General features: G+C 53.9%; 1 protein-coding gene across 3 annotated transcripts in view; it reads left to right on the forward strand.

Moving 5' to 3' along the window:
* BCAS4 (breast carcinoma amplified sequence 4) overlaps window positions 1–27723 on the forward strand; it is a 50469-nt gene that overhangs the window by 8208 nt on the left and 14538 nt on the right. The window contains exons 2-5 of one of the 3 annotated variants that reach the window (XR_012061515.1): window positions 1825–1896; window positions 9564–9665; window positions 16530–16664; window positions 16759–16949. Coding sequence is in view for 2 of the 3 variants with exons in the window: in XM_006206655.4 (XP_006206717.1) it covers window positions 1825–1896; window positions 9564–9665; window positions 16530–16664 (309 nt within the window). In the remaining variant the exon portion in view is untranslated. The remainder of the gene's footprint in view (window positions 1–1824; window positions 1897–9563; window positions 9666–16529; window positions 16665–16758; window positions 16950–27723) is intronic. The other 2 variants (XM_006206655.4, XM_015241259.3) reach the window with 2 other exon arrangements.

Genomic DNA, 27723 nt, shown 5'->3' on the forward strand with positions numbered 1-27723 from the left:
GAGGTAGCCTAGCCGGCTGGGGCGTGGTCCCTCATGTCCCTCTGCCGGGTTTTGTCTTCCTAAGCTGGTTTGGGCTGGGGTCTAGATTGTCTACACCTTTGCTCCATCAGCCATCTGTGCCCTTTCGCAGCTCTCTCGCTTTCCTCTGGATCAGGAGAAAGGACCAACCTCCCCCTCCCACCTCAGTGGCTTCTCGGCAACGTCTTTCTCCCTTAGTGCATTAAGGACATATTTCGGCCACAATTTTACTTTTGGGGGGTGGGAGGGGGCCTTCCTGTGTGTTTCCAGTCCTCCCTCCACTGTGGTCCCCTTCGTCTGACAAGCCTCCCCCGGTCAGGCACAGAAATAGTCCCAGCTGTGAGTGAAGGTTCCAGCGTTTAAAATTGCAACTTGGTCCTATTTATACTCCAGCCGGAAAGACCTTTTTTTTGTGCAGCCGTTTATTTTGTTGTGGTAGCGACGGCTAGGGCTGCAGGCCGCCCGCTTCTGCACTGTGTAAACATGCCTCCAGAACAAGTGGGTGGTGAGGGCGGCCTTCAGGTGTCGGGGGCAGGTAGCACGTCTGCCCAGAACGTCTAGGAACACCTCCCCGGAGCAGAACAACTTGGCCTGGTGAGTCAGAGAAGGTGGTCCATGTTCCAGGCAGACTTTCTTCCTACATGCTTGGTAATTAGGAAAAAAAAAAAATACAGGTGTTTTATAAGTCATGAAAATAATATATGCTTGAGCTGGGGAAGGGTCCAAACTCATTTTTACACAAGTGCTTATAGCAGGCAGACCCTTCATGTTCTGTTTTGCTTGACCCATGGAGTATTAAAAAAAAATTTTTTTTAATTTGTTCCACTATTTAGAAATGGGGCCATTTTCCATAAAGCTAGAATTTCTGGCTTCTCTTGAAAATGGAAGGTTCTGGCAACCCTGGGCTTCCCTTGCCTGCTGGCTGCTAGTGACCGCTCTAGAGCTGGGCAGGCACTCTGCAGGTCACCTCAAGCCTCAGTGGCCTGCTTCGTTCATTTACCTGACAGCCTGGCCTTGATAACTTTTGAGTTTGGGATCCTTCACATAATTAAAACATCCGAGGCTCCCTTGTCAGACCACGGTCCCCAGTTCCTGTGCCCCAGGGCTACGGAAGCGTGATTGACAGGGTTTTCCAGGTAAACTACAGGACCCCTAGCCAAATTTGAATTTCAGATAAACAACAAATATGTTTTTAGTGTAAGTATAGCCCCTAAGCGCCAGCAGTTCGGCACGTATCCTCCCCGCCTTTCTCTGTCAAAGCTCGCACATTTCTCAGTCCTGTCACCAGAGTGGTTTTTTATTCTACATCTTCTACAGTTTGCTTTTTCTCTCTGGGGTGTTTCTCAGGAGGCACTTCTTAGTGTTTGTAAGAGCAGACTTTGAGGTTGTAGACTCAAACCGATGTGGGAATCTAGGCCCCAACACTTGTTAGCTGTGTGACCCTGAGCAGGTTACCTTACCTCTCTGAGTCTCAGTTTCCTCATCTGCACGATAGGGGTGAGAAGGGTAGCTTTGTTATTTCCTGTTAGTATTTATTTATCTCATCTCTTTCAAGAGCTGCCTAGAGTGGCTGGTCCACGGCGGCTTCAACCAGGGAGGTTAAACAGAGGTGCCCACAGGCATCACGATTGCCACCAGCATATATCGCCATTTCAAATGAGGCTACAAGAGGTTTGGAAAAGGGAAAGTCGGTCTGGAGGGAACTGGGCAGATAATCCTAAGATTTAGTTTGCTTAAAAAAAAAAATGAAGGACGTTTGTCTCCCTGGAAACCACTTGCTAATCTCCAGGATTTGTCTCTTTTCAGGCGAAGGAGGTGGAGGAGACCATCGAGGGGTTGCTCCTCAGGCTGGAAGAGTTTTGCAGCCTGACTGACATGGTGAGTGTCTACCCGGGAGGCGTGGGCTGAGGCCCAGGCCGGGCTACAGGGTCCTCCTGGGCTCTCCTGGGAAGCCACCTTGGTGGTGGTTGAGAAGCGGGAGGAGTGGGGCAGCGGCCGGCCGTGAGGGCGAAGCCAGGCTCCCTCTCCCTCTCCACACCAAGGCTCCCTGAGGCGGCCATCTTGGTGACGCCCTTCCCCCGAGATGTTCTGATTCCACAGAGGAGCCAGGAGTGGGCCACCAGGTGGCACTCTCGGGCACCGATGCGGGGAGCCGTTCAGCGGGGATGCTAAGACTATATTTAACTTTCCTCACTCTGCGCAGTTCGCCAGGCAAACATGGAGACGGCCAGGAAATGGCTTCAGACCTGGGAGGCCTAGGAGGAGCCTCTTGGCCAGGCCCCAGCCTGTGGCGGGGTTGGGCATGGAGTGCCTTCCCGAAGCCTTTTGCTCTCCCTTCTCTGGCCTCCCATCCTGTTCTGCTGGATCGGATCCTCTTGGCTGGGTGGGGAGGAACGTGGAAGATGGTGCCTTGGGTCTGGAAGACAAGGTCTCCACTCCAGATTCTCTAGAAATCTCCCTGGATCCATGTGTCTCCAGGATTAAGACAGGAGTAGGGCCCCAGGGAGCCCCTGATAGAATTTTCTGGAAGGTCCAAGCTTATGAAAGGCAAACCAGCCACCAGGGTTGGTGGCTTCTGGAGGCCCAAAGGGTAGACAGAGCTGCCTACTGGGACCAGGCCCTGCCTCTCCTCGGAGCACAGGAAGCCCAGCTGGACCGAGCAGTGCAGATTTGTGCCAAGTGTCTGGAGAGATGTTTGTGAGAGCCCCAGGGAGTAACGTTTATTGAACATCTACTTCTAACAGACACGGGGCAAAGTGTTTCCCAGTCCTCTCATTGCACTTCAGAGCAGCCCGACACAGTGGGCATGACTTTATCCCTGTACACTCCACAGACATCTGAGCATCTGCCTGTGCCAGCCCCCAGGACACTGCAGGGAACAGGACACAGCCGTTCCCACAAGGACCTGTGTGTGTTTTTCTCTTGAGAGCCAATTTTTTAGTTCAGATGTGGGTCCAGGTGGGAGCCAGGTGACAAGACTGACTTTGAACAGCCTGAATTGGCCTTTCTTCATCACCAAGCATCAGGCATCTCCTCTGACTGGTCCCTTGGTGAGCCCGAGGCTGCAGAGAGAGATTCATGTGTCTCCATCCCCCTGAGCCCCCAGGCTGTCCAGAAAGCCCGATCTGTGTACCAGCCCGTCATCCAGGGTCAAAGTGTTGTCCTCGAGGGGAGCTCCAGGTGGAAAGCAGGGCTGCAGAGTTTCTGAAAGAAGAAGAAACTGGGCACATAATCCTAAGACTCAGTTTGCTTTAAAAAAAAAAAAAGGAAAGAAGTGAAGAGCAGAGATGTTCAGTTCTGTCTGGGAAATCAGGAAGGCTTTGCAGAATAGGTGGTGATTCATTTGGGATTTGAAGGACGAACAGGAAGAATTCAACTGCTGGGGAGGGCGGGCTTCCAGGCAGAGGGACTGCCCTGCAGGTGTGGCATGTTAGGCACAGGGTGACAGTGAGGACCCATGGCAGGGGGCTGATTGGGAAGATGACATGGCCTGGTGACCCTGGGACATCTGTGTTCTCAGGTCCCAGCCCATCCTCCTCCTCCATCCATCTACCCAAGAGGAGCACTTGGGGCAGGAGTCAGCTTGGGTAGACAGAGAGAGGCCCAGGCCCCACTTGCCTTAAAAACTGTCCAGGCTTCCCATGGTGGGCAGTGTGTGTGTGTGTGTGTGTGTGTGGCCAGGAAGCCCAAGACTGCAGGCAGCATCGAGAAGGTCCTCCCCAAACTCCAAGCCTGGAGATGCATTTATGCAAAGATTTTAATACTGAGGTCACAAGATGACCCACGGGCCCAATCCTGCCTACAGACACGTTGGATGTTTCTAGGAAAAAAAAAAAAATGAAATGAGCTGCTGACATTTATAGAATGTCATGCAAAAAAAAAAAAAAAAAAACCTGGATTTCTGGCTGCTCATGGAAAAGCAAAGATCTGTCCCCCACCCCACTCCTGCCTTGGGTGCTCATTCTCCCCTGGCCAGCATCAGCCAGGGCTGCACAGTGGCCACCCCCTGTGGAGAGCATACGGGCTCTCCAGCTCGTCACCCTCCCCACTGTTTCACACGGGAACCTGCCTGACTCCCTGGCCGCCCGCCAGGTGTATCCCTCAGGCGCGTGCGTTTTGTGCTAGAGTATGTTTCTCTGTACGTTGGGCCCTACTGGAGGCAGGCAAATATGAACCAGACTGAGAGGGTCCCCTGTTTTAAGAAATGGAAGAGAGTGCACTTCCATGGAAGTGAAGACGCTTTCTATGTATTTATATGCAAATGAGCGTGTCTGCATCAGCCTTGGCATGCACCTAGGGCCATGCTTGTGGCCCCTGGAGGCGTTTTGAGTTTGCAGTCGCTCCAGTGAGGCCCTGTGCTAATACCATTTAGATTACGGCAATCCTCTCGGCCCCAACAGCTGGCGCCTAGCCTACCCAGTGTGTCTGCGCCCAGGTGCCGTGGACCGCATGGCACAGAGAGAGCTGTCCAGCTGTTGGCCCTGGCTTGGGACCTCCTTTTGTCTTTTGATCCAAGCTCTGGATGAGTGGGGACGTCTGGGAGGCAAGTGATGTTACACCATGGACCACTGTCCCCGGGGCCCTGATTTGGCCTTTGGAAACACTGATCAGGTTAGAGGTCTGAGAGAAGCCAGGCTCCCTGGTGCACAGTCTGGAGAGAACACTTCATTTATGATAAAATCAGGCTCTTAGAAATGAGACTCTAGCATCCGGTCTGATGTATCAGCTCCTCTGCCAGTCTGTCCTGGGTCACTCTGTGTGACCAGCATTCATCACCCTGTGCTCGTGACCTGTTCTGACCTCAGACATAAGGCCACTTGCCATCACTTCAAGCTCTGACTCTTCCCAGTGTGGGGCCTTGGGCCCAGCAGTTCACCTCTCTGTTCCTTTATTTTCTTCATAAAACAGAGATAATGGTTCTGATTATCTATTGCAGCATTAAACTACCCCAAAACTTAGTGGCATAAAACAACCACCGGTTTATTATGTGGGTCAGGAGAGGGCGCAGAGCGCACAGCTCATCTGAGCTACATGGCACCTGCCGGGATGGGGATGGCCAAGGTAGTTCCTTCCCTCATTTGTCTGCTGTCTGGGCTGGGCAGGCTGGAGAGCTGGGGACTGGCTGGCATCTCTCCTTCCTGCAGCCTCTCCTTGTGGCCATCTTGGGCTCCTTCATGGCATGGCGGCCTGGCCTCCCACAGCAAGCGTTCCAGAAGACAGGAAGTGGGAGTCTCTGGGGGCTTGGGTCTGGCAGTTGACCCAGTGTCATCGCTGTTGTCATTTTACTGCTCAAAGCAGCCACACAGCCCACCCAGATCCAAGGGGAGAGGACATAGACCCCCACCTCTTCATGGAAGGAGTGTAGACAATTTGTGACCGTCTTTCATCCACTGCGAATGGTACCCATCTCCAAAGACTTATCATGAGGAATAGACGAGGCTGGGATGTACCCTTTACATCCACTAGAATGGCCAAAGTGAAAAAGACAGACAACAGCAAGTGTGGGCAGAGATGTGGGGCAACTGAAACTCTCCCTCATGGGCCAGCGGAGATGCAGACGGGATGGCCACTTCGGGAACCATGGCAGTTTCTTGTAAAGCCAAACACACGCTTAACCTACATCCCAGCAATTCTAATTCTAGATAATTGCCCAAGAGAAATGAAAACAAGCAGCCACAGAGACTCGCACACAAATGTTCGCGGCAGCTTTGTTCACGATGCCCCAGACCAGAAACAATCTCGGTGTCCGTCAGCCGTAGACGTGGGTGAACGCACTGTTGTTTAGTCACCCCCTGGAGTGCACAGCGATGGAAAAGCTTCATCTGTACACAACAACGTGTGTGAGTCTCACAGACGTGCTGCAGAGGGAGGGAAGCCAGACACAGGAATGCTCCCTGAGTGCAGCATAGTCACGTGAAGTTCTAACAAAGGCAGAACCAGGCCGTGGTGATGGAAGTCAGGTAGCGTTTAGCTCTGGGAGGGTGGTCATGACAGGGAGGAGGCCTGAGGGAGCCTTACGGGGTGAGGGGACAGTCCATACAGTGGTCCGGGGGGTGTGTTCCATAGATGGAAACACACGTACCAGCTCATCAAGCTGTCCACTGAGGCCTGGGCTCTCTACTGTGTGTCATTTACACTCAGTTAAAAATAATTGCTTAGCACAGTGCCTGCTATGTATTAAGTGACCCATAAACAGTCGCTCCTGAGGCCATCAGCATCAATGTCACAGCACGGAGGGCTGTGCCACCGATGAGGTTATCCACCGAGACTGGATCATAAGGCCTTCCCGCTCCGTGCCCTCTGGGGTTGGGCAGCTTGTCTGGGCCCTCAGACACCAAGTGGCCTCAGGCCCACCTCCTGGCAGGGAGCGGACTCTTCCCTCGCTCACATAAATGGAGAAAATTTCCTGTTGGCCTCAGCCCAGCAGTTGCATTTGGCATCGGAGTGTGTTCTTGGGTCAAGTGCATTTGGCTCTCCTTCCTGGGGGCCCTGCATCATCCTGGACAGTCTTTGCTCTGTGATAACCCTGTGTCCACTGCCCAGACTTCTGGGCTCCAGGGACGAGCGCTGGGAAGCGGGGAGAACAGGCTGGGGAAGGGTCTGCCCGGCCCCCAGGCCGATAACCCTGGCTGGAGGTCCATCCTGGTTGAGGTTCAGAAAGCATTGATTCCTCACCTTTTTGCTCCTCTCAGTAGCATGCAAAAGCACAAACTCAGATGCCTGTGATGTGATGATGTAAAGCAGTTTGGGTGTGAGAAAAGCAATGTGTCACTTTCCTAAGAATCTCTTGTAAAAGTGCACAGGGTGCATGGACGCCATGTTGGGGAGACTACGGAGGGGTGGGGACTATGGTTAACCAAAGTGAACAGCTGTCACCCAGCTCCAGCTGATCATTGCCACGTGGAACATGGGCTCAGTGTGGTTGGGTCTTCTGATTTTTCACAAGAAGCCAGAAATCTGGGTTCCTAAAGGAAATATCCTTAATTTTAGATCTTGGCACCTAGCTTGGTTATACTTTGGGGTTTCTTAGACATGATGCAGGCTGGCTCTGCTCGGGCCCGATAAAACGTGTCTGCCGACCTCTGGTGTTAGCGGGTGGCCTGAGACCCACCCGGATTGGAATCCTCCATCTTCCACTTTGAAGCTTTGCGACCTTAGCTAGCTCATTCAGTTTTTCTCAGTTTCATCACCTATAAAATGAGGTTGAAGATAAATTAGTTCCCGCACCACAGGGTCTGTTCCCGGCGCATGACGAACACCCATGGGGTGTTGGCGCCCTGCCCCTCCTCAGCCGACCCATGTGAAATACCCTGACCTTTGCCTTGCGGTTCCCAGCTCACGGGGGAGCCAAGAGGAAGGTTTGGGGGGGGGTTCAGACCCTAAGAACTACCACCCTTCTATTTACCACCCCCACCCCCGCCCAGGTACCTGGAGGCTGCCTTCTGGGCAGGAGAAGCCTCTGCAGAGAGGGGCTTTCTGGCTCCGCCCACAGACCCTCTGATCCTCCAGTTCCTTCGGATTTGGAGGGAGGCGGGGAGCGTTCTGTGAATCTCCTCTTGACAATGTTCCCTTCACCCCTGTGGGTTGCTAAGGCCAGTCCCTCCTGATTCTCCCTTGTTCTCCCCTATTTGTTTCTTTAGAAATGAACAGAAGGAAAAGTTCTACATCTGCTGTACTGTGTTCTGACCTTGCCACAAATTTCTGTTCTTCGTTGCATCACAGCAATTCCTGAGTTTAGCCTTGTTGAGTGATAGGCTTCTCTAGAAATTTGGCCTGGGGGGAAGCCGTGGAGGAGACTGCGCACTGTTCCCTCTCCCAGCGGACAAATGCAGGTGCCTGCGGGAGCCAGGCAGGGTATGGACATGAGTGAAGGGGGCGTGGGTGAGGCACCAGGGGCGGGTGGTGACTGTGCAAACCACAGTGCTCACGCCCCAGCGGGGAGGAGCAGCTGCTGCTCAGCCCGGCCTGCGGTGCCTGGGAAGACATGGGCCCAGCTGGATGAAGCTGCTGACTTTTAAGAGAAATTATAAGTCTGTACTCAATCACTTTAATATTTTAGAACTGTATTTATGTATTTTATTTTGGTATAGTTTTAGAGTTACAGAAAATTTGCAAAGATAGTGCAGAAAGTTCCTGTACACCCTTCATTCAGTTTCCCCTGTGGCTGACATCGTACATCCCCTTGGCACCTTTGTCAAAACTAAGGAACCAACATTGGCACGTGGCTACTCACCAAACTCCACACTCAATTTTGATTTCTCCAGCTTCCCATGAACATCCTCTGATCCAGGATCCCATCAAAGACACCTTGTTGCCTTAAGTCATGTCTCCTTAGGCCCCTCTAGTCTGTGACAGTTTCCTTCTTTCCTGACGTTTCATGTCTCTGGCAGTCGTGAGGGGTATTTGCCTGGTGTTTTGTAGAAGACCCCTCGATTTGAGTTTGTCTGATGCATTTCTAGTGGGTACATGGGGTTACGTGTTTCTGGAGAGAATGCCCGGAGGTGAAGTGCCTTCTGATCACAGCATCTCAGGGGCACATGACACCCCCATGGCATCACAGGGTTGGTGGCCTTGCGTCAGGGTGGCATCACCGTCTCCCCCGTCTAGAGCCCGTTCAGTCACTTGCTCCTGTCACACTCATGTACTTTTATTTCACACTCGGGGTTATAGTCCAGTGTTACATTGTTTTATTATTCAAATTGTCCTCGTTTTGACCATTTGACTTTTTCAAGTTGGCTTTTGTGTTCCTTTGACATGCCTCATCCTTCATTGTTGTTATTTTATTTATTTATTTATTTATTTATTTTAGCATTTTCTTACTTTCTGGCACTACAAGATGCTCCAGGCTTTTATATTTTCCCTGTCCCAGCCCTAGAATCAGCCATTTCTCCTCAGAGCCCCTCTTGAATTTTGAAGTTGGAAATTAAGTCAAATTTAAAAACTTAAACACCTTGGGGGCCACATGCAGACACAAGTGATCTTTTTAACTCCCTGAAACATTCTTTCAGGAGAAGCACTTGTCTGATCCCCATTTTACAGATGAGGAAACTGAGGCCCAGATAGGTCACAAACTGAGGCCAGGTGGCCTGTTGCCAATGCTGCCTTCTCAGGGCTGCCCTGTGACACCATGAGGTCAGGGCACGGGAAGGGAGTGTAGCTCGGGACAGCGGGCTTGGAACCACTGCCCAGGGAGATGGCAGTGCCCTGACCAGGGGAGGTGAACCAGAAGGGGAAGAGTTCGGCTTTAGACATGCAGGCAGTGGGGTGGCTTCTGGGAAATCCTGCCCCCCAGATATTTAGTTTGGAGCTGGTGTTGTCAGCTGTTTGAGGGGAGCAACTAATTTGTGGTTCAGTAAATAATACTTAGGTGGGTCTGGGTCCCGACAGACGGTGAGGTTGTCCCCACCTGGGGCTCTGGGTCATCCCTGGGTCATTCTGGGTCTCAGCCATCAGTGGGGTCTCTGCAGAGCCTGGCCAACCCTGGGGCAGGCCAGAGCATGTGATGACAGGGCAGAGGGCCTGATGAACTGCCTTGTGCCTTGCAGATCAGGAGCGACACTTCACAGATCTTGGAGGAAAACATCCCACTCCTTAAGGCCAAGGTGACAGAAATGCGTGGCATCTATGCCAAAGTGGACCAGCTAGAGGTGAGTTCAGGAGAATGAGCTCTCTTTGTGACATTCATGGACTTATTCTGGCTCTTTCATCCTCTCTTGCAAGATGCTGATCTGGCCTTGATAGTGTCAGGCCTGAGACCCAAAGGAGGGGGTTGGTGGCCAAAAGGGACCTATATGGTATTTTAAAAATATGACAAATGTGAATTAATATAACATATCTCATTTAAAACTCTGGGTACTTTATGTAAAACTGAATTGTAAGCTCCTTTTGGAAATTCAGAAGCTTTCATAATCCTGGGCCCATTTTTCTTTATATGTTTTAATCTGTTTATTTTTTAAGGTATAAATACATCATGTGCACACATCATAAGTGTACAATTCAGTGAATTTTTACGTATATAAACTCCCAATGTGAAAATGACCCCAAATGAGAAATAGGACATTTCTCCCCCTGGGCTGTGTTGTGGTAGAGCTGGCGGCAGCTGCTCCTCAGGCAAGGCACGTGCTCTCCAGTTCACCACAGTCCCCACCGTGTCCTATTGCCTCACTGCCGACATGTTTCATCTGCCTTTTACCTGAGTGGGCACCAGGCTGAGATGCATGGCATCTCGTTTCCTCTGCTGCACGGCCAAGTTGGCACCATCACCGTCCGGTCTCCCAGAGCAGGAGCATAAACTCTGAGAGGTGAGCCCCATCCCCAGGGTCACACAGCTAATTCCATGAAGCTGGGACTTCAATTCACATGCACCGGAGCCCAAGCTCTTAATCAAGCTGGGTTTCCTTAATCAAGCTCCTCCACCTGAAGGACCAGGAGCCTGGAAGGAGCCTGGGGTTTAATAGCGGTCACCTGGCCAGAGGGGACATGCGCCCCTCCGAGCTGTGGGGGCAGGGAGCACCGCAGTGGGCGCTGGAGCTGGCAGAGAATTAACATTCTTGTCAGCAGAGAATGAGGCAGGAATCTAATTAAAACTTTGCCCTTGGAATAGCTGATTCATTTGAATTTTATTCCACACGTTTGAAAGAGGAAAGAAAATGTGAAGATTTGTAGCCCTCGTTCTTGCCTTGCTTCTGTTGGCCCCACTCAAGCCGTTTTTTTCTTTAGCATTCAGCCCAGTACATCCAGTAACGTTTACTGAGGGCCTACTGTGCGCCTGTGCGGGGCTCTCCCGGTGAGAGAGTCCGTGGCCTCAGTCCAGCCGGGAGAGACAAGCCACAGCGCATTCCCATGGTCGTCTCCCGTGGCGGCTCGGACCAGTCGCCACAAACCTAGCGGCTAAGACAACACGGATTTATCACCTTACAGGGCTTGAGGTCAGAAGTCCAGAATGTGTCAGCGGGGCTGGTTCCTTCTGGAGGCTCCCAGGGGGAATTCGTGTCCTGGCCTTTCGCGTCTTCTGGAGGCTGCCTGCCTCTGTCAGCTCACGGCCCCTCCCTGCATCTTCACAGCTCACAGCAGAGCGGCTTCCAGGCTCTGTCCACCCTGACACCCCTCCCTCCATCTTGTCAGGGTCCCTGTGATGACACTGGGCCCACCTGGACAGTCCAGGACAGTCTCCTCAGCTCAAGATCCTTAATCCCACCTGCAGAGACACTGTAGGCCATGGAAGGGAACGTATTCACAGGTTGTGGGAATGAGAATGTGGGTGTTTGAGGGGGAGCACTGTTCTGCTGACCCCAGTCACCATGGGTGGTTTAAAGTGAGGCAAGTGCCCTGGAGGGAAGTAGACTGAGGAGTGCAGCCTACAGGCCCTGGGAGGGAGAGCGGGAGGGGTGCGTGGGGGCGGCTCGGGCAGAGGCTCAGAGGTGGGAGGGATCTCGGCTCTGGGGTTGGAGGGAGGAGGTGAGGACCCTGAAGGACCTGGGATGACCAGATTATAGGGACAAGGGGGCCATGACCCAAGCAGGGCTGGAGGAATTGGGCAGAGGTGTCCTGTGGTCTAGGCCTTTTCCCTGAGGAGTAGGAAGCCACTGAACAGACCAGATGGCCCAGGGGTTGGGAGCTGGAGCCCAAGAGCAGGCCATCTCAGTGCTGCTGGCACTCTGGGCCTGAACTTCTCTGTGGTGGGCCTGGCCTGTGCATCATAGGATGTTTAGCAACATCTCTGGCCTCCACGCACAAGATGCCGGTAGCACCCACCCCCTTCCCCCGCGTTGTGACACCAAAATGTCTCTAGATGTTGTCAAATTGCCCCTGGTTGGAAACCTTAGGTGTAGAGTCCTGCTCCCTGGGCCCAAACCCTGACGTGCCCTCTTCCTAGTGTGTGACCTCCGACAAATTCTGAGCCTCAGTTTCCCTATAAAGTAGATTAACAATTGTGAGGTTCTTGAACCCAAATTTCATCAATATTTATTCGACGGACATCTACTGCATACTTTCTATGGGTTGCCCTCAGGTGGGTGCTGGGAACACAGCTGGGGCAGGACTCCTGGTCCCCTGCTGGTGGCCTGCAGGGGACGCTGGACAAGGAGGCACCCACAAAGCAGCAAGGACCTGACCAGACCTAGAACAGAGGCAGCTTCTTGCAGGCAGGACCTTCATACTAAGGCCTGGAAGATGGAGCCGTCAGCCTGGGAGGGAACAGCTTGTGCAAAGGCCCGAGGGCCAGAAAGAGCCAGGCCTCTCAGGCAGTTGTGGGTGGGTGTAGAGTGCAGGGTCAGGCCCGAGACTGGAGGTGGGTAGAGGCTGACAGTGTAGGGCCGAGTTGTGAAGGTTGAAGCCTGCTTTTAGAACGACAGAACCAATCAAAGGGAGATAGTTACTATATTTTTTTCACTCCTAAGAAAGTCCAAAATGATTAATTTTGATGTGTGTCATTCAGAGGTTTTTAGTACATGGACAGGGTTGTACAGTCATCACCACTATCTAATTCCAGAACATTTTCATCACCCCCAAAAGAAACTCCATTTCCATTAGCAATCATCACTGGCCATCACTAATCTGCTCTCTGACTCTGAGTTTGCCTTTTCTGGACATTCCATTTATAAATGGGATCGTGTAATATGTGGCCTATGGTGTCCGGCTTAATTTACTTTACATAATGCTTCCAAGGTTCATCCAGGTTGCAGCATGTGCCGGAAGTTCTTTCCTTTTTAGGGATGTAGGGATGGCCATACCTTATTTTGTTTGTCTGTTCATCAGTTGATGGACACTTGGGTTTGTTTCCACTTTGGGGCTATTATGAATAATGCTGCTATGAAAATTAATGTTCAAGTTTTTGTATAGATACATGTTTTCATTTCTCTTGAGTAAATACCTAGTCTGGAGTTGCTAAGTCACATGGCAACTCTTTTTAGGAATGGCCGAACTATTTTCCAAAGTGTAGACTGCATTTTGGTCTCCCACCAGCAACTGCTATAGGTTTTAAATAGGGATTGCAGACTCAGATGCCAACAAGATCCAGGACTGTACTGGGCAGCCAGGTATTAGAAGACCAACCCCAAGCTATCCCCCCGTACTTTTGGGAGCAGCCAGAGCCGAGCAGCAGCTACCCTCTTCAGGGGGGTATGACTCTCTGGGCTGCCACAGTCACCATTCTGCCCTAGAGTCTCTCCAACCTTGAGGCTAAGTGGCATTTGCCTCTTATCAACCCTCTGGGCTGTTGCTTTCCTTAAAGTAGAGAGAGATTTCTCTGTAGCTGGGTCTCTATTAAAAGGAAGATAAACTAAGCTAGTCCAAGAGGGTCATGGATTTCAAGGCAAATGGGAGAAGGCGTATTTCCCACTAAGCTGTGTGTGACCTTAGAGCAATAAGTCTGAGGGCCCAGTCAGAATGTGACGTTGTACTGAGGCAGGTGGATCCCAGAGACAGACCACCTGGGCCTCAGGTCTGCCCCTTGGGCAGCCCCCTCACCCTCCAGAGCCAGTTTCCTCCTCTGCACTTTGGGAATATGTGGCCCTGAGGGTGTTAGGCCAGTGCCCGGCGTTTCTAGGTGCGCAGTGAGGACGGGCTATTACTGGGGGGCTGGTTGTTGCCCTCAGGCTGAGAGAGGCAGAGTCTGGGATGCGTGCTCGCTCTCCCCCCAGCTGACCGGGGGCTCCAGGCTCTAGTGTCAGGGGCTTCCTGGGAGCCCACGACTACTCTGCTCTCAAATCAGTGTGTCCCGCTGTAGGGGTGGCTTGGGGACCACGGGGATGATCTCCCAGACCAGGAAAAAATGAACATTTATTGAGCACCTGCTATGATCCCAGGACTTGAGGTGCTTCACTTGGAAGAACTTGCTTCACCCTCACAGCAGCCCCGGGAGGAAGGTCCCATTATTAGTCCTATTTTATAGAGAAAGGGGCTGAGGCACAGAGAGGTGAAGTGATTTGCCAAAGATCACACAGCTAAGAGGCATTGGAGCTGAAATTGTGAACGTCTGTGCTCCCAACTCCTCAGTGCTGGACGCCGGCGCCCTTTCTGGACCGGGCCCTACTTTGAAGCCAGGGAACTTTGCCAGAAGTGTTCAGATGCATCAGAACTCAGTTATATTTTAAAATAATGCAACTTTCCCTTCTCTCTCCTTCCTGCCCTCCTTCCTTCCCTTCCTCTTAATCATAAAAGTAGTTCATTTTCATTGTAGGGAAAATTACACAGAAGTCACCCACACTCCCAGGGATGGTCACGATTAGCTGTCGCCCTCTTTCTGTCCCTCTGCTCCCCTGTCTGTGCAGATGCACATCTGTGTCCTCCCCCATTTCCCCGAAGCAGGTTTCCTGGCCAGGTTTCGGCCTCTCCATGGCTGTGGCCTGGCTGGGCTGCCCTCTCTGGCAGGCGAGTAGGAGGGGGGTCAGACCTCGTGAGCGCGCATTCCTCAGCGTTGCCTCACACCCCCCACCAGATTGGCATTAACGCAGGGAGAGTAAAATTGGAATCGGCTGGAGGAAGGGCCTGCAGGACTTTCTTCTGTCTTACAACCAGATGTGGGGCCAAGCAGGACCAAGGGAAGGTTTCAGGCCCATGGCTCCTTGTCCTCCCCATCCCCCTCCAACATACACACACACGTGCGCGCGCACACACACACACCCCTGATGTGGCTTATTCAGAGTCATTCAGCTCTGCTCCTGCCAGAACCACAGGGCGGCAGCAGCTCAACAATGCCACCATCTTGGGTTCCTTAATGTCTTTTTGCTAAGGATGCATTCATTCATTCATGTATTCATGAGTTGCATTCATTCACTCGTACATGCATAGATTATATGTGTGTGCATCTGTGTGTGTGCTTTCATGCATGCCTCCATCCGTGTGTGTGTGCGTTCATGCCTCCACCATCCAGCTGAACAGGCCCAGGTCTTGGCCTTGTGAACCACCCTGACTCAGCACCTGCTCTTTCAGAACTCACATTCTAGAGGGAGACGGACCGTGAACAAGCAGACAAGACGTTCAGAAGGAGAGGAGGGCTGAGGAGACAGGGAACCTGGTGGCTCCGCTGGCACAGGGGCTGTGTTAGATTAGGTGGTCGGGGGAGGTCTCTCTGTTGGGGGACAGCCGCTGGAGGCTGAGAGACAAGCAGGGTTCAGCCCATCGAGAACAGAGAAGGATGCCGCTGGCTCGGAGCGACCTGGTGCCGAGGCCCTGTGCAGAGTGAGGCCTGGCGCCTTCAAGGAACCGAAAGGTGGCCTGTGCACTGTGTGGGCCAGTGGGCAAGGGCAGGGCTAGAAGCGGTGGGCCTTGCTGGATACGGGGGACCAGGACTTCCCCTCTAGTGACGGCGGGCTCCCTCGTGGGGCCCCGCACTGAGAGGTTTCCTTCCTCTCCCTGGTGCAAGATCTCTTGCATTTTACTGTTGGAACAAGGGAGGCCCGCTGAGGGGGCTTGTCTGAGATGGCACTGGAGTCACCAACTTTGGCGGCCCTCCCAGGTGTGCATGCAGTATGCGCACACACACAAACACATGCACACAACACACAGACACGTGCACACAAACACAGGCATACACAACACACAGGCACAAACACACACAGACACGTGCGCATACGCATGCAAACACACAGGCACACCAGAAGTCACAAACAAGTGCGCTGAGTTTCACTGGGCCTGCACAGTATTTAAAATTGTGGATTTATGGCTAACATTGTTAAAAGCTGGACATTTTTCATAAAATCTAAATGTCTTTTTCTTTTCTTTTTGAAATGATACTATCTGACATTTGTTACGCTCTTAATATGCCCCAGGGACTTAACTGCTGAGCAAGGTTGATATTGTTGTTATTCCCATTTTACAGATAAGAAAACTGAGGATAATAGAAATGAAGTAACTTGCTGAAAGGCACACAACTCGTCAGTGGTAGAACCTGGATTCTAGTCCAGGGAGGCTGATCTCAGCGTTCTCTTTTCTTTTTTCTTTTGAAATTGGAGGTTCTGCACTAGAGGCTGGGAGCTGAGTGAGCCCTGTGGGCCAGGACCCGGCATTCTGGTTCACCCAGCCCCCACTCAGCCTACTTCATCTGCTTGTCACCTGCCTGCCCCTTGGCTTCTAAGTTTAAGACTCCCCAATATCCATCAGCTGTGAAAGAGATCGATTTCTAAAAAGTCCACTTTCCGTGAAGAAGGCTGTTCGACCTGAGTTCCCTCTCGCCACTTCCTGGCTGTGTGACTCTGGGTAGATGGTCCAACCTCTCTGAGCCTCAGTCGCCCTCTTCTGTAAAATAGAGGCTAAACACAGGGCCACTCTGGGGAGAAGGTGAGAGAATATGAGTAGAGGTTGGGCCAGGCCAGGCCGCCATGAGGAGCTGTCAACTGTTAATGTCAGTGTTTCTGAAGGTGCCCACCCAGCTAAGCAGGCCCTGCCTGGACTCGCCAGGACCCCTGGGGCCAGGTGTGAGGGAGGCTTGAGGCAGTGACTGAGGGAGGGCAGCCAGGAGCACAACCCAGTCTGAGCAGATGTAGCATCACCACCGTCCCCTCTCCCACCAGGCCTTTGTCAAGATGGTGGGGCACCACGTCTCCTTCCTGGAAGCCCGTGTGCTTCAGGCCGAGCGGGACCACGGGGCCTTCTCACAGGCCCTGCGGAAGTGGCTGGGCTCCTCGGGGCTCCCCGCCTTCAGGAACGTGAGTATCCCCCCACTCCCTGCCCCCCCAGGCCCTGGAGTGGGGAGAGGGGCTCAGGAAACAGGAGTTCAAAGGGCATGGCTGGCTTCTGCAGACAGGAAGTGGTGTCTGGCTGGCCGGTGGAAGGCTGGCCCAGGTGGCTGGGGCGTCGCAGTCCCTCCCTCCCTCCTTCGCCTCCGCTTGCCCCGAGCTGAGGACCTCGGTACTGTGACTGCCTGCCTGCTCATCCACGTTTATTAAGTGCCTGCTGTTTGCTGAACACTGTGGTCCATCTGGGGGCACCATGTGAGTAGAAAACAGCCCTTGCCCTTCTGTCCTGTCCTTCCATCCCTAAGGACATGCTCAGGGTGACTTCCAGAATTCAGACAGGGCCCCACTTCCTAAGGCAGGAGTCAGCCTCCAGCAGAGCAGGGTGGTGGGGGATGGATGGTGGAGGGGAACCCAGCCTGCAGCCTGTAAAAGCCTCTCCCTCCCACGTCCCTGGTTTCCTGGGATCCTCCCTACATCCCCATAAGAAAGAAAGGATAATTGTGTCACTTTTACTGATAGAAATACTGAGGCCAGACTGATCCTGTGATGGGGACCCTCGATGTTTAAGACGCCTCTGTCTTTCCAGCTTACTATCTATTGATTCCCTGCTGAGGGGGCTTTGGGCAGTACCTGGAGATATTTTGATGGTCACAACTGGAGTCAAGTGGGTAGAAACCAAGGGTGCTATTAAACATCCTGCAGTGTACAGGACAGCCCCCCACAATAGAGAATTATCTAGCCCTGTGTGTCTGTAGTCCTGAGTTTGGGGAACCCTGCCCTAAACGGGATTTGATCATTGTAATGGTTTATGTCAGGTCTGTTCGCAGTGCTTTATGTGTTGTTGTATGTGGCATCTAATTCTCACGCCAGTCCTTGGAGGAAGGTACGTTATTATCACCCCATTTTACAGACAGGAAACTGAGGTTCAGGATGGTCAAGGGGCTTGTCGAGGCCATGCAGCCTGGAGTGACAGGATCAGGTGGGAGCCCTGGTTGACCTATCTCCTGGGACTTGGCCTTCACAGGAAAGAGATCTTGTCCAGCAGCTGCTCTGTCCTGCCCCCCAGCAGGGTCTCTCACTGTCCCCTGGGCTCTGCCTGTGGGTCCCCTTCTTCTCCTCTGTTTTCTCTGTCCCTCCTGCCTGCCCCCCTCCCCACCTCAACGTCTCCACTTAGTGTTATCACAGAGGCTCATTTACTGAGTGTTCACAGTGTTCCAGGCACTGCTGAGGCATTGCATGTGCATCGATTCATTCACCTCTCCCAGCTGTCGTGTGCACTCAGTATGACCCTTCTCCCCACTGGCAGATGAGGAAGTAGAAGGAGTTGTATGTAGTCTTGCCACTTTGGCCCCGTGTGAATTTATTCTGTTTGGCCAGGGATGCCTGACTGGACATCACTCTCCAGTCCCTGCCAGGACCCCACTGCTCCATCTTCTCTCACACCTTCCTGAGGCATGCACTACTTATCTGCTTGCCTCCAGGTGAGTGACTTGCCCAAGGCCAGAAACAGCTAGACGTGGCCTCACAGATCCCACGGTCTGGGAACTCCTATTGATCCTTTAGAGTACAAGTTAATGCCCCCTCCTTTGAGAAGCCCTCCCAGATTGCCCCCTTCTGCAAACAAATGCAATCTCTCCTGCCTGCCTTCCAAGAACAGTGAAGTCAGGAGCTGCCTCCATGGTTCCTCAAGTTATGGTGACTGTTCTGGGTGACCAGAAGCCCCCAGTCACACTGTGTTTTGCCTACTGATGGCTTAGAAGCACCATGGGGGAGGAAGGACAGAGGACTTCACTTGCCCATGGTCAACAAGTTTCCTAACAGTGGGGTCTGGTGGGTCCTTGGTCTCTGCACTTTACAGTCTTTTCCTATAATCTGCACAATTGTCCCCTTGTGGTTGGCACTAGTGTCCCCATTTAATTGGCAGAGACCAAAGCTTGGAGGGGAGACTCATGCATCCAAGGTCAGTGCTGGGGTTGGAACTCAGGCTGTGAACTGGGGCTCCCCCGCCCACTTCTGCTGCAGGATCCCACTGGGGTGTGGCCGGGCTTGCTGGGACCTGCACCCTTGTCTCTACCAGACTTGGGGCCCCCCAGGCCTACCTGCGGTGACTTGTTCCAGGAAACGCGTCCCAGCCAGGGTGGTGAGTCATTCAGCAACCCCAGCATGTTGATCTTGGCCCCAGGAGGGCTTTGTCTGGAGCAGGCGATGGAGGCAAGTGTGCACACACACATGTGCAGACCCAAGGGGTTCCAGGGTCGCACCTGCACCCAGGGTGCAAGCTGGAGTGGGGGGCTTCTAGAATAATGGTCATCACAGCTTGTGTTGGGGCCCTGACTCGGCAGGCACCTCATACCTTGTGAGGTAGGTTGAGTCACTGCCCCTATTTTACAGGTAAGAAAACTGAGGCACCAAAGGGTTGAACTGCTTACCACCAGTGGTGGAGCTGGGATTTGAACCTGTGAGGCCCGGGCTCAGCGCTGGGCACCACTTGGCCCTGCTGGGTCTTTCTGGGCCTGGTTCTGACCCCTGGAGCTGAGATCTGGGCAGAGGGGCGGGGAGGTCTTTGCAGAGTACCCGGATGGTTCACTGTTTCTTCCATCTGGATTTCCCGCCAAGCCAGGATTTCAGTCTCCAGTTGGTTCCCCTCAGTGCCCATCCGAGGGGGACTTTGCTTCATTGACCACTGCGGTCACCCTCCGGGAGCCCACACCAGGTACCCGCAGCAGTGAGAAGCCCTCCACACAAGCCCAGATTCTGCTGCCTTGCCCCACCTCGCCCCACTCTGTCTCCAGGAGCTGGCGTGGGGCAGGGGTTCTTGAGCCAAGGGGTCCCCACTCCCTTGGAAGCCCATCCCCCAAAGGAAATAGGCCACTCATTGCTGCCCCCCAGGCCCTCCCAGAGTCGGGGGGTTGGTGGGAACTCCCTCATGGGGCCTAGGAGGGGAGGCCTGCAGCCTTCAACCCTGCAGCTTCACCCCGGAGAGGTCTGTAGGGGTCTGTTTCCACCTTCCCCCTTCCACCAGCCAGAACAGGAGTTTCTGGAGGGGCGGGCAAGGTGGGGAAAAAGTTGGTTCTTGTTTTCTCTGACTGCTATCCCATCTCCCCTTCTGGCCTGCATTCTGCCTCTCTCCTCTTCCTCACTTTGCAGATGCAGTGGGGAGGGCACGGGGCACTTGGGGTGGGTCTCCCAGCCCACCCACTCCACCCCCCCAAGACCTGCCCCTGCCTGTGCAGCTTGGTGCTGGCTGAGGCCTGGGCCGGCCTGAAGTGTCCCTCCTCGGGACGACCTCCCCTTGAAGGCCAGGCCATTTGCCTCTGACTTGAACTCCTGGAGAATCACACAGTCAGTGTCCGGACTGAAATGAGGGCTGGCCTGGTATCCTGAGCCCTCGGTGCCCAGATCCCAAAACGTATACATTTCGTGCTGCAGTGTGAGTGCTTATGCACCTGCTTTCAGAGGGCGACGGCCCGCGGTTCCGTGCTGCGCTACGTCAGCATTTTCACTTACACTTTTACATCGACTCTTAAAGCGTCCCAGGACTGTAACTCTGTTTCACTGTGGCGTTTTTCAGCTGTGTGACCGTGGGTGAGTCTCTTAGCCTCGGAGGCCTTCGACAGCTTAACTGTCAGCCCACATGGCCTTGATCATGAAAGGCTTTTCTTGCTAGAAAACTGGTTTCGATTTGATGCAAAATGATGAGGGCCTCCTCCGTTAAAGTAGTGGGAAGGGAAAGAGGAGAAAGACCCCAGAACTCTCAGAGGGGAGGTTCTGAGCGTTGGTGGGTCTGAAAAGCCAGGTTTGCCTTTATTTTATTTTTTAATGGTGGTACTGGGGATTGAACCCAGGACCTCATTCATGTCAAGCATACACTCTGTTACCCAGCTGTAATCCTCCTCCAGGTCTGCCTTTAAGTAATGATTTGGGACAGACTCAGCAGTGAACAGGTATCCTGGCAGTGGTGACAGAGCCAGCCAGGCACTGTTCTCAACTCTCAGCAACCCCTGGGGGAGGTGCTAGTTTTATCCCTATTTTACAGGTGAAGGAACTGAGGCACAGAGAGGTTTAGTAACTTACCTGAGGCCACACAGCTGGGCATTAGGATATGAACTCCCGTTCTTAACCCTCTCCAATATTGGGAGATCACAGCCTTGGGACAGAGCTGTGAACTTTACTTCAGGAAGCTTGGATCCAGTGGGAAAATAGAGACAGTAACCAAATCCTACAAAAATCCAGTAGTCCATCATTTCTAAAGGGGACTCCCTGGCTTGCTCTGAGGGAGTTAGGGAGGGCCTCCGAGAAAGGGCCACGTACGCCAAGACCTTCATGGTGAGTGTCATCTGAGGTTAGAAGAAAGGGTGCTCCCAGCAGTGGGGACTGCAAACTCAAAGGCTCTGTGGTGGGACTGAGCTTGGTGCTGGAGGGATTGTGGAAGTCTGGCTTGGGGAGTGAGCTGGGGAGTGTGTGGGAGATGAGGGCAGGGCCAGATTGGGTGGGTGGGGTCTCAGGCCACACAGACGAACTTAGCACTATGTGAAGGGTAATGGGGAGCAATGGAGGGGTTCGTAGCACGGGAGTGACTTGGTAAATTCACTTTGCTTAGAGAATTGCCTCTCTCCTGAGCTAAGGCTGGCATTCAGGGTCAGCGATGTCTTGTTTAGACTTGACCGTGAGAGCGGAGCAAGGCGTGTGGGTGCCCTCCAAGCTTCAGAGTTCAGCTGTTAGGAGTGCATTTCCTGGAAACATCTCATGCTGTACCTTGGGCTCACTGGAATCCTCGCCTCACTGGGTCTCAGGGCCTTCATCAACTGGAAGAGAGGGAAGAGGCTCCAACTGGGGCGTCCAGGTCTCTTGGCGCATGTCTGGGTCCCAGAGACCCTGCCTGAGGAGGCGGCTCCGTGTCTGCACGCAGAGGGCCCCTCACATCTGGAGGTCATTTCAGGCAGCTGTGGAAGTGAAAGTGCGATCGAGCTGGAGCCACAGGGCCACAGGCCTTGGAAGGGCTGGAGCCCACAGCAGGTGTCACTGTGTCCCCTTGGTCCAGACCCCATTACGGCCTGGTGGCTGCCACGGGTGTCCTGCTGACCACGCCAGGCCCTCCGCCCCTTGTCTGTGCCCAGAGGCACAGAACAGCCTCGCTAATTTGTTGTAAACCACGATTTGTTTTCCGCTGAGCCAAAACATCTTGTTCACGAGGTGTCATTTTGATTAATTTTCCGATGGATGAGAGTGTGGTGCTTTCCAAAGAAGGCTCTTTGGCTAATAGCAAAAACACTCAGGGCCAAGTCCTGACACCACACGGGGCCAGGCTGCCAGGGTGGATTGTGGCCTGGTCTGGACTTGCGCCTGTCCAGCCCACCTGTTCATACTACGCAGGCCCACGGGGCAATCTGGTAACAAATGAGTCCGTCTGCCTGGTGGGGAACAGTAGGGAGGGGTGGGGACTGTGGCGAATTGCAGACCCTGTGCCTTATCTGGAGGGGTGGAAATTTCCAGAAGCAGTCTTGCAGAAATAGGGGTGCAGGATGGCCAGGTTTTCCTGTTTGGGGGAGAAAGCTGGATATGTGGAGTTTCACATGACTCTTCTGATGTCTAAAAGTCAACCACTAATTTTTTTAAATGTTAAATGTTTTGGGAAAAAATCTCTTGCACATCCAGCACACTCCTCAGCTCCAGATTTTAGGCTGGCGGCCTGGACCCCACGGGCCCCACCCCTTCAGAGGCATTTGGGAGCAGGGAGGAGTAGACAGCCCACGGTGCCTTTCACTTCTTGGCACCAGTCCCAGCAGTGGCACGAGTAACAGCCGGCAGTCTTATTGAGCATCTACCATTGCACCAACTACTGTAGTTGTACTGAGTATGTACACGAAGGATTTTCTGTGCCATGTCTCAACTCCCATAACAACCCCAGAGGTAAATGGTATATCATTCCAGTTCACAAAGAAGGGACTTGAGGCTCAGGGAGGGCTAGTCACTTGCCCAGGGTCACACAGCACAAGCAGCAGAGCCAGGGTTTGATCCGGCTTTGTCCTTGTTCAGTGTGTCTCTCCCCTGCCTCTGTGATCTTCCCGAGAGCAGGAACCACAGCCTAGATGGTGGAGGTTGCAAACTGGAGATTCTTGGGTCCAGTCTGCCCACCAGCATATGTTCTTTGGCCAGCTTGGTGTACGTATATATGTAACGTGAATGAGTTGCCAGCATTTTAAAAAGCAAATTTCACGAAAGAATGTCCACCTCTGGCTTCTTTTGGAAAAGCAGAGGTCTGGGCCCCTGAGCAGCATTCCTGCTGAGCCACCATCTGGCCCAAGTCACCCATTGTCATTACCTGCCTTTGGGTATTTGCCTTCCTGCCTGTGTTGAGCACATAGTAGGTGTTCAGTAAATATGTATCAAAGGATGCTCTTGAGGCTTCCATGGCCCTTGGAAGACCCCTCCCCCTAGATTTCTCCGGAGTCGGTTTCCAGGCCCTGGAGAGCTGACTTAAGCTTCCAAGCCTGCCTCTCTTCCCAGCGGCTTGAGGCCGCCTCGTGGGCTTTCCCGGAGGTAATGGAGGCTGTGGGCGGGGCTGCCCTGCCCGGGCTGGCCTGTAGGAGTCGTCGGTGCCAGGCTTGGCGCCTCCTCCCCTCCCCACTTCATCCCCCCCCCAGCTCCCTCCTCTCCCCTTCCAGCCCAGCCCAGCAAGGGAGGGAGGCTCTGCCTGGCGGGGGCTGCCTCCCCTCCCCCTCCCTCTCCCTCTGCCCAGTCCCCCTGCAGGGGTGACTCCCGGAAAGAGGCACAGCTTGCCTGGGGCTTTATCTCAGTTGTGGAGACCCAGCCAGGAACTGACACAAAGAAGGCAGAGGAGAGCCCATGGCGTCTTCCCCCGGCCCAGTCCTGGCCTCTCGTTCTCCTGCCCCCATCATCCCTTGCAGTAAAAATGCAACATGAGCAGATGGCAAATATTAACGCAGCAATGGAGGGCTGAGTGGTGCCTGGTCCCCAGCCCCGCTGATCCCCCACCAGACTGGCTCTCAGGGAGTCACTCAGCACTCACACGTTAACGGATTTGTTTGACTCCAGATATGTTGTGGCACGCGTGCAGGGGAGGGACGCAGGGCTCCTGGCAGGCTGATTTGGGAATCAGATTTGGGTTTTTTTAAGCATTGCATTTTTGATAAGATTTTGAGGCTGAGTGGGGAGGAAGTTCCTTTCCACAAGGAGGGTTTTTTTATTTTGGGGGCACTGTTGAGGCCTCCATGGGAGCACCCCAGTTTCTCCCCAGCAGTGAGACACACTCAATGCACTGTCTCCAAGCACCACCACCCCTGTAAGCATCCCTGGGCACAGCCCTGCCATCCCTGGGTCTGGTGGACACTGTGGCCTTTGCACATGCTGGTCCCCCGCCTGGAAAACCCTTCCTGCTCCCTGCCTGGCAGTGTTTATTCATTGTTCAAGGCTAAGTTGAATGTTGCCGCCTTTGGATTCCCCCAGGCAGCGTTCCTCTGGGCTCGCCAGTCCCCTTTTCTGTTCACTCCCCTGTTGGCGCAGCATCTTGGGGAGGCACTTGTGTTTTCACCAGTTGTTCCCCAAGACCAAGAGTTTCTCAAGGGTAGGGACTGCCTTACCTTGACTGAGTACTAGTGGTCATGACGATGTTGGTGCCAGCAGCCAGAGTTCTGGGCTCTTCTTTGGGTCAGCGCAGGCGAGCACTACCCGCCTCGCTTGGTTCATCCTCATACCCACCTGTTTCATTACCATTCCCACTTTGCAGATGAAGAAACTGAGTCCCAGAGAAGTTAGAACATTTTAATTTAGCCTAGTGTTGGCCTGTTTGACTGATACTCTTCATGCCCCAGGGGTCAACCTTCAAACACTGGGATCAGGTGGGGCCCTGGGTGAGGGAAAGGGGCTGGTGGGGACGGTGGCCAATGGAAGAGGCAGGTGCCCTCAACTCCAGCCAGGAACAAAGGCTCAGAGCGGCCTGACCTTGCCCTTTCTTAAGGAAGAGAGGTTGGGGAATGCAGAGTTTTACATGAAATCAGTTGATTTTGAAAACAAATCTGAGCAGCTCAAAGAAATCTCAGGGGCCTGTTGGCTCCCAGGCCTCCATCTATGTCACGGCAAAGATCGAGGGTAAATTGGTGCCTACTGTAGAGTCTGGTGGGCTCACTGCCATTTTACTGGGGGAGGGAGAGAGGGGCCAGCATCCCAGCAGCAGGGACTGCCCCGGAGAACTGGGGGCTGTGCTGAGCAGGCAGGGTCGGACCTACCGAGCAAGCGATGGATCCTGGCGGCATTGGCCACGCCTGCAGTCCTGTGGCTCCAAATCCTCCCTGGCCTTTGCCCCCAGCACCTCGGCAGCTGCTCTGGGCCCACCGGGGGGTTCACTGGGACTGGTTTACCCGGGCTGCCGGGCCAGCTTGCTCTGGCCAGGTGGGCCCCCGTCTCCAGTGCCTGTGTGATGGCAGCTGGGTCCCTGCAGGTCCCAGGATGTGAACCACGTGGGTGGGGCACCCGTCCTTCCCTGCCAGCCTGGCCATTTGCGTCTCCTAGGTGGGGGATGGGGAGGCATCACCTGGGGTATGAGGGCCGTTGGCTCTCTCCTCAGAAAGGGTCCTCCCTGAATGCATTGCCAGCAGAGGTGGTCGATGGAGGTCTTTTCCTCTTCAGAGATATTCATCAGGCACCTATACTTTCTGAGCTGGACATTTGATGTTTCCTCAGTCTTATGTGATGTGTCGACAAATGCAGCTCCCAATACCCACTTTCCTAACCAAAGCATCACCCTCAGTCTGCCCTCCCTGCTCGCCATACACTGCAGCCCCCCTCCCCTTCTTCACGAACGCATAGACCAAACCCCTGCAGCGCTTGGAGTCGGGGTGGCTGAGAGCATGGACTCAAACCAGGGTTTCGCAGCCTCAGCACTGCCAACATCTGGGGCCAGGTCACTGTCGGGGGCCATCCTGTGCACGGCAGGATGTTTAACAGCATCCCTGGTCTCCGCGCACTAGATGCTGGTAGCACCTCCCCTCGATTGTGACACCCAAAAAGGTGTCTAGAAATTGCCGAATGTCCCCTGGGGGCCAAGGTGCCCCAGGTTGGGAACCACTGGCCCAGCTGAATGACAGTCTTCAAAAGGAGGCGGCAGTGGTACGTGGGGCTCATCATAGCCCCTTGTCAGCTTTTGCTCATTTCCTATAAATATAGAAATTGTCCAGAATAAAACATTGAAAAACAAGTGAAAGCACCGGTTCTGGAGCCCGACAGCCCTAGGTCTGTACCTTGACGCTTCCATCTGTGAGCAGTGCTCTGAGCTCATGAGAGGAGGTTGCGGGTTTAGACGTGCGTGCTTCCCTCTCTGTTCGGGGAACTTAGGTCCGGCACCTCCTCTGCCCCGGGCCCTGTCCCAGGTGCGAGGCTGGCAGATCACAGGAGGGGGATCCAGGTGCAATGAGGACGTCCACGCCGCAGATGCCGTGTTGAGGGCTCTGGGCTGACCTCACTCATCACTCAGTTCCCGCTGGCTGTAGTGAGGTGGGCTGCCGTCACTGGCTCCATTTTCTAGAATAGCATCTGAGGCAGGGAGAGGCGGAGTCAGTTGCCCAGTCAGCTGGAGGAGGGAAAGGGAGAGCTGGAGGTGGCCCCGGCTGCGTGGCCCAGAGCCCGCCTCCCCGAGCTCCCCGCGCTCTGTGCCAGAGGCTGCTGGAGTTCTTTTGGTAGAAAGCTCCCTTTGGAGGTGCGGATTGTTCCACCCCCATGAGTTTGTGCAGATCCTGCCAGTGGAGGCTGAATTGGACAGTTCTCTCTCCCCCGAGCCCCCATCCCACCTGGGCCAGCCTCCCCTGCTGCTCACGCCAGGACCATGGTGGTTGAGGTGATGGCATAGGAGTGGGGCTTCTCAGCAGGGGCCCAGCTCGAGGACATGTCCCGGGTGATGCTGGGTCTTAAGGGGACAGTGAGCACCCCAGGGTCCCCCCTGAGCCCACCTCTGCTACTTCCTCCCTGCCACGGGCCTCGTGTTCATTTGACACACGAGGGGCCTGGACTATGGTTCCTGCTATGTGGAGGTCTCAGCCCCTGGTTGGCTCTGTCTGTCTGGTCCCCTGCCTTTGACTCGTTCACCTGCCTGTCTCTGCCTCTCTGCCTGTGTGTTTCCTTGTGTCTCGCACACAACCCCAAACCCTCGCTATGCCCCCAGTCCCTTTGCCCCTCCCCCGCCCTGCCTCTCCCCGGCTCCCCTTCGGGCTCACTGGGACCGCCCGCCTCAGATGGAAAGAGAAAGGCTGTGGGCCTGAGTGGGTCACCCCCTGTGGGGAGTGGAGGGGCAGACCAGGTCTGAGTCCAGTCTGTGTCTGCTGTTGGGTGGCACCGAGGACACCCACTGCCCTGCTTGGAGCTCTGGTGTCCTTATTGGACCTAAGTGTGCCCACGGTTGGGGTAGGGGGCACGGGGACATGCTTAGCATGCAGTGGACATGGTATGTGGAAACTGTTAGTAATAACAGCTGTGACTTGAGCACCAAGAGATGAAGAAGTAATGAAACTGGGTTCCTGCTTGAGCTCAAAGTCACCCTGGAAAGTAAACTCAGAGGCAGGTGTTATTAGCAGATAATTATGAGGTGGGCTGCATGCTTCTGACTCCTGTGCATGACAGAAAAGGGGAGAAGAGGCCAGGAGAGGACTGTGGGAGGGGACAGTGCGGCCTGATGTGTGGCGCTGGCTGGCACTGGGTCACACAGAGATCTTGAGCGAGGCTGGACCGCACAGAGGATGATTGCAGGTTCCTGGGCGACATGATGAGCAGGGAGGTGAGTTTCTCGTTAACGCAGGAACCTGTGTGATGCCTGCAGCTGGACTAGGACATCTGGAGAAAGTGTGATCCTTTTGATGCGTAAGGAGCCTGGAAAGTTCTTGAACTTGGCTCCATTCGTGGTCAGCTTTCTGCTGGGAAAATTAACCACATCTCATTAAGCAGTAAATTCATCCAGGTGCCTGTTCCGGCTGATACCATCACACCTTGTCACGTTGCCAGACTTAATGTCAAGGCCAAATTT

Source organism: Vicugna pacos, chromosome 19 (genome assembly GCF_048564905.1).
Source record: "Vicugna pacos chromosome 19, VicPac4, whole genome shotgun sequence".
Lineage (NCBI taxonomy): Eukaryota > Metazoa > Chordata > Mammalia > Artiodactyla > Camelidae > Vicugna > Vicugna pacos.